At 38.5% G+C, this 12,642-nt stretch overlaps 1 protein-coding gene and 1 non-coding gene across 3 annotated transcripts in view; both read right to left on the bottom strand.

Annotated features, from left to right (window-relative positions):
• Window positions 1–965: 965 nt before the first annotated feature.
• Window positions 966–1,038, bottom strand: TRNAR-CCG (transfer RNA arginine (anticodon CCG)). Its single transcript has one exon. It is a non-coding gene; the product is annotated as a tRNA-Arg (tRNA).
• A 2,807-nt stretch (window positions 1,039–3,845) lies between these two features.
• Window positions 3,846–12,642, bottom strand: part of LOC142099859 (inter-alpha-trypsin inhibitor heavy chain H3-like) — a 52,040-nt gene continuing 43,243 nt past the window's right edge. The window contains exons 20-26 of one of the 2 annotated variants that reach the window (XM_075183775.1): window positions 12,356–12,400; window positions 10,232–10,273; window positions 9,877–9,993; window positions 8,303–8,471; window positions 7,349–7,494; window positions 5,148–5,226; window positions 3,846–4,076 (exon numbers count right to left, since the gene is read on the bottom strand). In XM_075183775.1, coding sequence (XP_075039876.1) covers window positions 3,944–4,076; window positions 5,148–5,226; window positions 7,349–7,494; window positions 8,303–8,471; window positions 9,877–9,993; window positions 10,232–10,273; window positions 12,356–12,400 — 731 coding nt within the window. In that variant the 3' untranslated portion in view covers window positions 3,846–3,943. Of the gene's footprint in view, window positions 4,077–5,147; window positions 5,227–7,348; window positions 7,495–8,302; window positions 8,472–9,876; window positions 9,994–10,228; window positions 10,274–12,355; window positions 12,401–12,642 lie in introns of both variants that reach the window. The other variant, XM_075183773.1, reaches the window with a different exon arrangement.

The raw sequence follows: 12,642 nt of genomic DNA, 5'->3' as shown, positions 1-12,642 counted from the left end.
TATATATATTATACACATTGGGCCCAAGTTATTAAGAAAAGTAAGGAAAAAAAAGGAGTAAATAGTCTCATGGACAAACCATGTTACAATACAAGGGGAGGAAAATAGTTTTCTAATTTGTACATAACTTATATACTGGCTGTTTTGTCATGTAGCACACAAAATACACTGAAATTTAAAGTTGATCTAGGACATGCCCTACCGCAACTATAAATCTGTCCATTCATTTTAAATTTACCTCCCCCTTTAATACAACATGGTTTTGTCCAGGTGCAAAGTTACTCATTTTTTAAGCTTTACTCTCCTTAAATACTCAGGCCCATTAGTTCAGTATTAGGCTTACTTTCCTGCTATTCTTGCATTTATGCTTCTTGAAAGGCCAGTATATTGCCTATTGATCCTCTATGCCTAAAAAAATGATAATAATAATTGTGTATAAAACATCATAAATTGACTGTACATAGCTGAATGACATTTTAAGTGTTGAGTATGTCTTTAAGACATATATATATATATATATATATATATATATATATATATATATATATAAAAATTTAGTCACGATGATGATGACATATACACTAGTTTTAATATACTCTAGGAACTTACAGTAATGCGTTTGTAACATTAAGTAGATGGAGAATTGGATGAGATTTCCTGCGGTTGACTGATGGCATTGAGTGAATATATACTTACTGACAACAACAGATGATGCAGATTATTAATTTTATTATTAATGCAACATTCAAATGTGATTTTGGTAAAGGTAGCATCAGTTATTTCAGAGTATGTGTGTTTCATGTTGTCAAATTGAGAGTTTTTACTACCCACTGTGAAAGTTTCATGTTTTAGGACATTTTAGACCCAAAGTGGATGAAAGATTACCATGTAGAATATGTACCCAAGACATTCAGCTTGATTTCTTCCTGATCATCTCGAACGCTCGCAAGAAATTTAAAGTGAAGCGACCCAGGTGGGACTTGAACCCACAATCCCCAGCTCCGGAGGCTGATGCCTTATCCATTAGGCCACTGAGCCTCCTGTGTGCAAATGCTTTAGAATTAAGGTTTTTTTCTGTGCAAAACAAGCAATAGATGTAAATATATTGAACATTTCTGAAGATGTTCCTGTAATATTCTTCTATTTTGAAGAAAGAAGATGAACAATAAAGCCAGCAAATAATTCAAAAACATTTGTCAGTAATTTTGTATTTTAGCTAAGTGGTATTTTAGTGGAATATTAATGAAATAGTATTCTTGGACAACAGCAAAACCAGGTATAACAAACTTAACTATAGTGAAAAATGTAAGATCTCAAAGCAAATCTTCCATGGATATTACTTTGAAGCTTGCATTCAGAGGTAGCAGTACAAAAGGTAAGATTCAATTTCCACCAATGAATACTTTTTTGTTGTCTGGTCTTCTCGAGAAAAATGGCTCTTGGCCTGTTAGGATTGTGGACCTATATATATATATATATATATATATATATATATATATATATATATATACAAACACGTAATTAATGCTGTACTAACTGCTTTTCTATATTAAAACAGGGAGTGTTAGTTCCACATATTGGTGCAGTTTGCTCCCTTCTACCAGGATTGTTGCATGCAACAAATGCGGCAATTAGCTGCCATATAAATAAATGACTAACTGCTGCATTGCTAAAGAGCAGGTAAATAGAGCTTCAGCAATCCTGGTGTAAGCGAGAAAACTGCACTAGGACATCAGACTTCAGGTCCTCAATCCTAACTTTGCCTTTGTTATTGATTTGCAAATTCAGAAGGTTTGGATATTTCGAGTAAGTAACAAGCCATAAGCAGGAATTTTTGAAGGAGTGAAGATGGTAATTTACCCTGACCAAACAGAGACTGAGATATTTAGACGTTTAATTTATTCCCCCGGACCAGGGACCAGGACATATAGAAATAAATTCATCCCCACTTAAGACAAGCCCAATCTCTGAGAAGGCTCCAAATATGACTACTGTGAAATTCAGAAAAATCCAAAATATATTTTGAGGGTTATTTTGAGGGGTTTTCCTTGATTAATGTAACATTCAAAGGTGGAAGGGGTAAAGGTAACATCAGTTATTCATGAGTATGTGTGTTTCATGTTGTCAAATAAAAAGTGTTCACTACCCACTGTCATATTTTAGGACAGATGCGCTCATAGGCTCATCAAAATCAGGAAAAATTGGCTGAAAGAAAACTATGTAGGGAAATAAAACAAGACCAAGGACAAAATGTATCAAGCTGTGATTTGCCTTCATCAGTCATTTTCTCGGCGAGTTTAAACCTGACGATGTATGAAAGTGCGAGTTGATAGTAAATCCCCAGTAAAGTGATGTAATCCAAATTGTCACGCTACAAATCGCGGTCCCTACTTTTGACCATTCTAAGAATACATGTCGCCATATGTATGATGCTGCAATTTTGTTACTCCCCTGAGATTGCTGTGAAAATCAACAGGATGCTTTGGATAGGCGAGATGTGGGTAATCAAGATCTCTTGTTTAGAAGGGCAAAAATTATTATGAATTATTTTACAGGGGTCAAAAGTGGGACAGATGTTATTTATTATTATATGTAAGGGATTTTTTTTATTTTTTATTATGTTGTTGTGCACACTATTTCTTTACCAGCGGGGGCAATAATATTTTTTAATTTCTGACAATGCCACATTTCATATTGTCAGATGGGGACACGATTTAAAGTACATACTTGTGGCACTACAAGTGGCAGCGTGCACTTGTGCCCATGTGCATGCTGCCACTTGTAGTTCCGCAAGTATATACTTTAAATTGTGTCCTCATCTGGAAATATTAAGCATTTCCACATCAGAAATAATATAACAAAATAAAAAATTTCCCTTACATTATTAATGAAATTTGGCCCACTCATTTCTTTATAAAATAATTTGGCCATGTTACATAATTAATAATAATTACTTTTCCTCTAAACAAAAAATCATGGTTACCCTCATAATTAAAATTTCCATTGTGCCTCTTGTTATGTTAACATTGACCAGCAGTGGAAGCTGATGTGTTTGCTAAAGCAGCGTATTGATTCTAGCGATATTCACAGAGATCTCGGGCGAGTTTGATTAAACCGATGGCAAGATAGGTATTTTAAAAGAGACATCACCGGGGTTTGGATTTTGGAATCTCAAAATCTCACGTTAGCACATATGGCGACTTTGCACATAAATTCAAAGAAGAACTCGAACGATTTCAAATCGCTGCAGAAATTGCACTTTGATACATTTATCCCCAAGAATCAGCTTGATTTCTTAATGAAAATCTCAAAGTCTTGCAAAAAATTTAAAGAGACGCAACCTACGGGGGATGTGGGATGGGGAACAGCATGTCCATTAGGCCACTGGGCCTTGGATACGCCATATTCAAAAATGAAAAGGTTTTGTGTGACAACAATTGTAAACAATTTGGAAAATTTTGCAGGATGTTGCTGTAATATCTTTCTATTTTAAATAGAGAAGATGAACAAAACAGCACCAGATGCATCTCTAAACAATATTTTATTTCATCAGTTTTCAGCTGTAGTTACTTTACGACAAATATATCTTTGAAGATAAACACATGTGTAAGTCATACAGGAATCTCATCTCTCTCATTTCACATACTCTCAGCTTCATGTTATTCTCTTGTCACTTCTCGGACATACACTGTAAGCTTCTAACGATAGAAGTACAAATATGTTTTATTTGTATTTATTGTTTTCCAATAACCATACTGCTCTATGTGTCATGTTTAACAACTAAATGTTGTTGTTTTCTTTCAACCCATTATCCTAAAATCCAACGAATCAGGCGTGTGATACAGTTTCCCAATCTCATATTTACTTTATTCCTGACAAGGGTAAAAACATTTATAGTAACATTGCACAGAAATCTCTGATACATTGTATTGTAATATCCTCATTATTGTGGAACATGGAAGATGTCCGGTATGATGTTGCTGGCTCCACTGTCTAACTCATTTGTACCGAGACGAACGACCAAACAGGATCCGTCTGGGTTATCGCCATATGATGAGAAGTCACAATCTGTAAAGCTGAAAGTGAAAATGAACAAATGAAAGTGAGTCAGGAAATATTCGTGAGGATTTCTGTTACTAATTATTAACATAATTTATATAGTGCAGTGTACTCTGCAGTGCTGTACAATTGGGTCCAAACACATCAATAATAAAAGACTGGGTATTAGCAAACAGACAAAGAGGTAAGAAAGCAATTGTTGCTTTATTTGAATATTAAATAAATGGAGGGTTATATGGTAGAGAAGGATCAGACACATTGAGAAAAGGGAGCCTTAGAGGTGAGCTAATTAATAAGTATAAATAAATCCAAGGTCAATGCAAAGCTCTGTCTAATGAGCTGTCATGGCTTGGACTCTGCAGGTTACAAGAGGACATTCACTTCAACTGGAAGAAAGACGTTTCGCAATCAGCATGGAAAAGAGCTCATCACTGGAAGGGGAGTCACACTATGGAACTCTTTACTAAGAGAGATGGTGATGACCAATTCAGTGCATATATTTAAAAATATACTGGGTGACTTTCTGATGGGGAATTGTATCTCCAGCTATGATCATTACACTGTCTTATTATGGTGGTTGTTCCGGAGACTGAATACGATACATGGGATCTGGGAGGAGATTTTTTTCCCCATAGCTAGATAAATTGGCAGCTGCCTCATTGGGACTTTGCTTTCGCTTTGTCTGAATCTACACGGCTAAGCCTTATAAGAATGGGTTGAACTTGACAGACATTGACCATCCGTAGTTTACAGAGAAGCATAGGGATCTGTGGGTACACAACATTTTTCACTTGCAGATGAGAGGAGCTCATCATCATCATCACCACGATCTTGTACCAGGAGGAAGCAACCACAACAGATACACCTCCGAGAGTCGCATCTGCGGCTACGTCCAACTCAGCATAGTATGTGAGGAGCGTTAACACGAATTTACTGCTCGCTGGTTTCACCTCTCTAATTATCTCTAAGTCTGCTCAGAGACTGAGACATAAGTCTTTCTACTGCCCTCACGAATCAGACTTAGATCTGACTCTGCATGACCCCCATAATGTTTTTCTGACAGCAATACACTAACACATTTCATTTACCTGGATAGATGAAGTTCCTGGCCACCAGCAACAAAATGATTTGATCGAAAATGTATTTTGTCATCTCTTAACAACTGACCTGGAATTGAAAGATGGTTAGTAGAGAATCATTCATAAAAAGGTGTGAACGTTGAATACATAACGTAGTTAACTAGGTTCTTATAGGATACATATTTATACTTATCTGGGGTGACCCATTAACCCCAATTGGTGGGTCTCCCCAATATTAAAGAGGTCTAGTGTTTCTTTCCTCTCTTCTACCACTTCTGACCAGATTCCATCAGGCAGCAGTGTTGTCGATGCCCCACCTTTGTGTCAGTGGGAGGGGCATCGACTACACTGCTGTGTATTTCATCGTTATCACCATTTATTTGTCAGGCACCACAGAACTCTGCAGCGACGGACAGTGAGTATAACAAATCATGCAAAAAATAGGACAAGTACATACGACATTAAAGAGGGAGGTGTGGACGTGAGACAGAGAGTAGAGAGGACCCTGATCGCGAGAGCTTACAATCTAGAAAGAAACCTCCCTTTATAGCAGGGGGCAGCACTTCGCTGAACCCATGGAGCCTTCTGTGGATCTGGAGGGGAATGCAGCACCCCAGGTGTCAGCTATGTGTTTTGTCATAACTTATAGAACGTCACCCAAGACAACATGTTAAACTTCAATTGTGGTTATCTTTTAACATCTCATGTTGAATTTATATGACTGGTTTTACAAATATATATAAATATATATATATAAAAGTGTTTAAAACTTTAAAAGTTGAAAATAAAATATTGGGCATCTTTTCAAGATATTTATAATTAGCGAAGCATTTTCATGAAAGGCACACAACATCTTTTTAACTTAGGAATTGTTTTAGCATTCCTCTTTTAATTTTAAATGCATAAATATATATTAGTATCTAAAATGTACACATATATAAAATCCTTAACCCTTTTTACCACATACCAAAAATATAGGGTATACTATCTATAAGAGGAAGGAGTTACACAGTGCACTCCTTAGACAGGAGCCTCATATCCAGCTCTTATTGTACCATTGTACCATCCTTATACTTGAAGCACAGGGACTAAATTTCTAGTAATTTCCAGGTTATCCACATATTAAATCATTATTAAGCCATAATGTGATGGTTGCTTTCGTAATTGAGATCTATTTAATTACCAGTTTGTGCAGTCCCTATATGTGATACAGCCCTAAAATTTCCACCCAGTCTTCCAAGCACTATTGCATCTTTGCCACCTTCAATTTCCTCCTCTGCCTTCCTTCTCTTCCATCCTCTCATACAACCATCTACTCTCCAGCTACTTCAATGCCAAGAAACACACCATCCACCAAGAAATCTCTTGCTTCCAGGCCACACTAGCTTTACTTAAATCCTCCCCCTCTACCCAACACACCATCTGTTCCTTCCATTCATTCGCCACCAAACTACTGTCAGTCCCTCCTTGGCCTGCTCCAATCTGGCTTCTGTCCCCTCCACTCCACCAAGAGTGTCCTCACTAACATCACCAACGTTCTTCTCACTGCTAAGTCTAAGGTTCACTTCTCCATTGTCAACCTGCTGGACCACTTTGCCACTTTCAACACCGTTGACTACCTTCTTCTCCTTTGGCCATTGTGGCACTGTTCTCTCCTGGTTCACTACCTACCTCTACAGCTGTTCCTTTTCTGTTTATACCATCAGCTCCTTCCTCTTCGTTCACTCTTCCTGTTGGTCCAACAAAGATCTGTCCTCGGCCCTCTGCTCTTCTCACTGTACACCATCTCCCTTGATGATCTAATCAACTCCTTTAGTCTGCATTTCCACATCTACGCTGATGACACCCAAATCTACCTCTTCTCTTCTCTTCTCTTCTTTAGCATGTGTCTCTCTACTATTTCTTCATGGATGTCATGCTATCTAAAGCTCTAAAGCTCAACATGTCTCAAACTGTGCATCATCTTCCATCCCTATCCAGAACTCTATCCAGAACTCATCACATCCCTCCTTTCGTGAACAATACAAGGCTCTCCGCTTTTCTTCATTTCCGCTACCTGAGTTGACACCACCATTCCCTTAACTTCCCACATCCAGTCTTTCTCCCAAGCTTTCATCTTTAAAACATAACCAGGATAAAACCCTAAGTCATGACGCTACCAAAACTCTCATCAACTTTCTCATTAACTCTAATTAAGTTTCACTACATACCAATGATCCCAATTGTGTTATTTGATGACGATTTTGTATTGTCTATATCTAAAGAGAGATAAAATATCTCCTCAGATTGGAAAATTGTCATTGTGGCCCCATCTTCTGTGGTCACCAAGATTTTTTCCCCATCTTTTTTCAAAAATCTGCAAAGAAAAAATTGGCAAAAGTCAGTAATCAGATGTCACAAAATGTTTCCTTGGTCCAAAGTAATGGCCAGATCAGTATGTACATGACGGTAGTGCCCTCCAGGAGCTCTATATGCAGAATACCCCAGTTACTGGATATTTCAGTCTGTAAATACCTACATGTGCTCCCTATTTGGATGCCACCTACAGTAAAGTGTTATAGAAACTTTGTTCCGCTAAGTATACTAGCCTGGATGTAACTGTGTCAAAATTCAGGAGCAACATGGGCTTTAATTAGGTGATTCCATTTTAACAATGTCTCAAATTAAAACTTTCCTTTTACAATAATAATTTATTGTATGCACGGCTTACATTAAATATATCTATATTTATTGTATCCTAAAATAGCTAAAAACTAAACATGACTGCCGGCAACTGAATAGTTTGGCTCTATATCGCCACACGTAGGACACAAGTGGTACTGAACTCTATATTATTTAATCACCGACTTGTTGCCTAGCGGAAGTTTCAGACACCTATTAGCCCCGGAAATTGCCTGTACGAAAGATAATAAGTAATAGAGCAAACAGTCCTGTGAATAGTGGGGCACAATAGTGAGCACACGTGGGAGTCCTAGTAATATACTTGGCATACACCTGGCTGGACCATGCAGCCTTACTCAGTCTTCACTATGTAGAAGAAGAAAACTAATAGGTAATATAGCAAATAAAAATAATGAACTTCTTCTGACTTTATAAAATTTCAATCGTAAATATTTCTGAATAAACAAGTAGATATCTATTATCAAAATTTCTTTACCACTTACCCAATTTTTTCAAAGGATGAGTTCCAGTCATAAGTTTGTACATCTGCATCGTGTGTTACTGCAATACTGTGGTTTGTAACGTCCACTTTTAGCCTCATTCTCGAATGCAGAAGTCCGAACCTGACAAAACTGAATTCATTTGGAGCCAATTTACTGTTTATTGTGATACCTGTGGAGGGATTGGAAGCACAAAAACAGCGAAATGTTGTAAAAATGAGGAAAACGTATGAAAAAATAAAAACCTAGCCACAAAATTGCTCGATTGTGTCGTTCCCCATGTGCATTAGTTTTCCTTTAATTTTCCAACCTATTTTCCTTGTAATCAAAGATTGTCTCATTACATTATTATTAAAGTTCATGTCCACCTTTGTGGACTGCAATCTTCAGAATTAGATGTAATAGGAACTTGTAAAAGAAGAAAGCAGCCCCACAAAACAGGAAACACACTCTCCTTCACCCCTTGGATTTCATTCAATTAATATTGACCCGCAAAACATAACCTTATTTTAGCATTTAGGTGCAAAAGTATCAAAATTCATGCCATCAGTCCACCATGCTATCTGTCGATCCCGGATGAGCTGGTAAGGAGGGCAAGGGTAGTGAGCCCTTCAAAGTCATTCCCCCCGTCCCTGGAAATGCTGCTGAACTCCCACAATATAGTTGCAGTCGGGCCGGTAATGCATAGACGTAACTTCAATGAGGATCTATCCCAGCCAAGTCTGCTTAATGGGAGAAACAGCTGTGAGAATAAAGTGATTGAATGTTGATTAGTCTGTCGCTTTATTCTTACTGCGGTTATATCCAATAGGCTGGTACCGCTGCTGTCAAAGTCGAATAATTGGATGAAAGAAAGTATATTGATTAATATTGTTTTACTGTGCGATTGCGATCAGTACGCCACGTGTCGTGACGCAATCGCACGATAAATAACGCACGCATACACTTACACATTCACATGCACATTGTTCATGTTTATAATAGTTTATAATGCTTCCAATCCACAGGTTTTTATTAACAGATGTTATTTGAGTTTATAGTTAGATAGTATAAGGTTATATGTACTTCAGTGAGATCTAAGGTTCAGGTTACAGGAAACATATCATGTTTGGTGACATTCTAATCCCCTATTTATTCGCAGACACCCGGTTCATACGCCTGAAAGTTTGCACCTTGTGTATGCTAGTTATGGATAATAGGGAATATATGTACTTATTTATTGAACTGTTATTCTTTTTGCTTTTGCTAATAAATTGCTTTGTGCTTTGGAATCACACAAATCGCATAGACAATTATTATTGGTAAACGATTAAATAACTTTAACTGCTTACATGACATAGGCAATGAAATGGTAGACAAGAAATGAGGCATAAGAACTGGGGATAGACAGCAAATAAATGTCCCCCATGAAGATAACTCAACTAAAATATTATCAGCACACAGGCTTGTAAGAATAAAAGCTAATGGGAGAACTCTACAGCATTACCGGTGGCCAAACATGGTATTACTGGATAGTACCTATTGCTGAACACCCCTGGTTAGAATTGAGTTATACAGATGATGTGATCGGTACCTACCTGTACTTGCATCGTGAAATAAGTTCAAAACAGCATTTCGAGCTTTAGATATTTCAATGCACATTTTCTCAGTGGGGTGTAAACCTCTTATCAGAACATAGAATGGATCACAAATTGCTGCCAACAAAGAAATATACAAACGTTGTAAAGAACAGTGAGAGCTTGTACACCATCTCCCTGTAATATGCAACATGTTATTAACACTATTATTGTTACAATGTATATGTTTACTGGAAACAAAATTTCTTACAGCACAAACTTGACTAAACGTATTAATACTTTGTTTACAAGAAAAAGTAAAAACCCTGTTATGTCTCATAGATCATTAATATTAAAAAAAATATTTACTTACTTGTTGTAGAAGAAGTTGTTGCTATTGGAGTTGTAGGAACTATTGCTACAAATGATAATGGAGATCAACTGATGAAAACATGTTTTATGCAGACGTTTGAGCATAATACAAGACAGTTACTGTATCATAGATATAATATAAATAGTCATTGGTCACTTTATCAAGTACACCTGTACATCTATCGTTAATGCAAATATCTAATCAGCCAATCACGTGGCAGTAACTCAAAGCATAAAAGCATGCAGACATGGCCAAGAGGTCCAGTTGTTGTTCAGAGTAAACACCAGAATGGGGAAGATATGGGATTTAAGTGACTTTGACCATGGATTGAAGGTTGGGCCAGATGATTTGCATCAGGCGTGAGTCATTTAGTATAGCATATTTTACGTTATATTGCTCTGCTCATATCCAGGAACGGACATTATGCCAGTGAACACAATTGCATGAAATTCACGTCTGAACTCAAATACTGAGTTGAGAGGCGGAACGGGGGAGGGGAGGAGCAGACTGATCCTGGGATAAAGTACATCTTTATACTATTGATGCAATGTTTTTCTGGCAGCACAAACCTTAAAAAGTTTTTTAAACTTTTCGATTGTTGCGCTGACGGTTTGATCACCAACCCACAGAACTAGATGGCGGAGGTCTTCACCTATAGCAGCCACCTTTCCCTTAGAGCTTCATAGGCTCACCGGTACTCAGATGCCCTCAGGACTTAACTCCAGGCATGGTGTTTGGGTTGGTAATGCAGGCCCGTAGTGGCAGGCCAGGAGGCTGGATAGAAGGTAGTGAATAGTCAGACAATAACCGAGGTCAAGGGTCACAGGCAAGCAGGATAGTCATTAAACACGCCAAAAGGTCATGGTCACAGACAAGTAGGCAAGGTCCAAGGTACAGGCAGGGGTCATACACAGTAGTCAATCCAAAAGGATTTCACCAAACACAGCACAGGAATGTTAGGAACCCCTCCAGCCGGCACAACACAACCCGGAATCTACTCTGCCAGTCAGGTGTTCACTGGAGCCCCTGATGGTGGGGACAGACTGGGCTGCAGACTGACAGAGGGTCGTGAAGTGTGTACCGGCTGGGGAGAACCCAAGCAAGCGGAGTGGAATCCAAGCAAAGGTCAGGGGCCGGCAGCAGACAACAGTACCAGTATACAAGCTGAGGTCATGGGTCACGAGCAGACAGGGAGGTCGGTATTCAAGCCAGAGGTCAGGGTCACCAGATTCACAAGCAATGTCCAAATCCAAGCCAAGGGTCATACACGGGTAAACAACAGCCCAATAGACCAATAGACAGGAACAGGGCAGAGAGCAGGTACAGCAGACTGGATACAGAGACTATAACCGGCAATGAGGCAGCAGACCTCATTGCCTTAAATACAAATACAGACCAATCAGGAGTAGGATACACTGCTGCAGGCTAATTGTTCATGCAGAGCAGGGCCAATCAGGGCTTGTCCCTGAAATACACAGATGCAGGCTAATGCCTGTAAATCAGACCTCTAATTAATCAGCCCACAGGCTGCCTGTCATGCGCACACGCCCGCCTACCGCCAGGACGCAGCGCTATAGTAGAGGCGTCCGGCCGTTGCCCTGGTGACGGCCGGGCCGTCACCAGGGGGAGCCAGAAGCGAGCCGCGGCGGCTGTGAGTACCGCCGCGGCTCGTGACAAGGAGCAGGTTAGCTGACAGGTAAACTGGGCACTATAACCGGCAGTGAGGCTCAGACCTCACTGCCTTAAATAGTACTAAGAGCTAAACAGGACAGAGGAGGACAGGGCTGACAATCAGACTCAGGAGGCTGCTAATTAATTAATTAATTAATTGATAGCTAGAACTGGCATAAGTAATAACATAAACCAGGAAGCATGTATAAAAATATAAATGAACCAGTTTAAATCATATGAGAGCTCCTCTTGGAGTTGGAGGATGTCCCTACACCCTCCTACATCTATGCCACAAAGATAACCCCAAAGAATAATAACAGAGCATAGAAACTAAAGCACGTGCCCGGCAGCTAGATCACGCCAGGATGCAGCTTACCGCTGCGGCTCGTGACATCGATACAAAGAAAAATGGAAATATGCCTCATAGATAAAGTATAATACAAAATATCTACTTACCTCTTCTAGGAAGATCAAATATTGGAAACCGATTTGTAGGTAGAACTACAAAAAATAATTGAAACAATATGTTTTATGTTTTATGAAGAAAATTGACTGAAATACCATCAATGTCATTTTATAGCAATAGGACAAAAATAAACAACAAAATGTATTAAAGATAAATTTTACATTTTAGATTTTCCTAAACTCTATAAGCCATAAAATAGCACAATATTTAATAAGATATTACGTATAACAAACCAGACATATATATAAAATGAGCACATTGATGGAAAATACCACTA

The sequence above is a fragment of the Mixophyes fleayi genome, chromosome 8 (assembly GCF_038048845.1).
Source record: "Mixophyes fleayi isolate aMixFle1 chromosome 8, aMixFle1.hap1, whole genome shotgun sequence".
Classification (NCBI taxonomy): domain Eukaryota; kingdom Metazoa; phylum Chordata; class Amphibia; order Anura; family Limnodynastidae; genus Mixophyes; species Mixophyes fleayi.
Note: the sequence above shows the minus strand (reverse complement) of the source record. Positions and strands in the feature narration are given on the sequence as shown.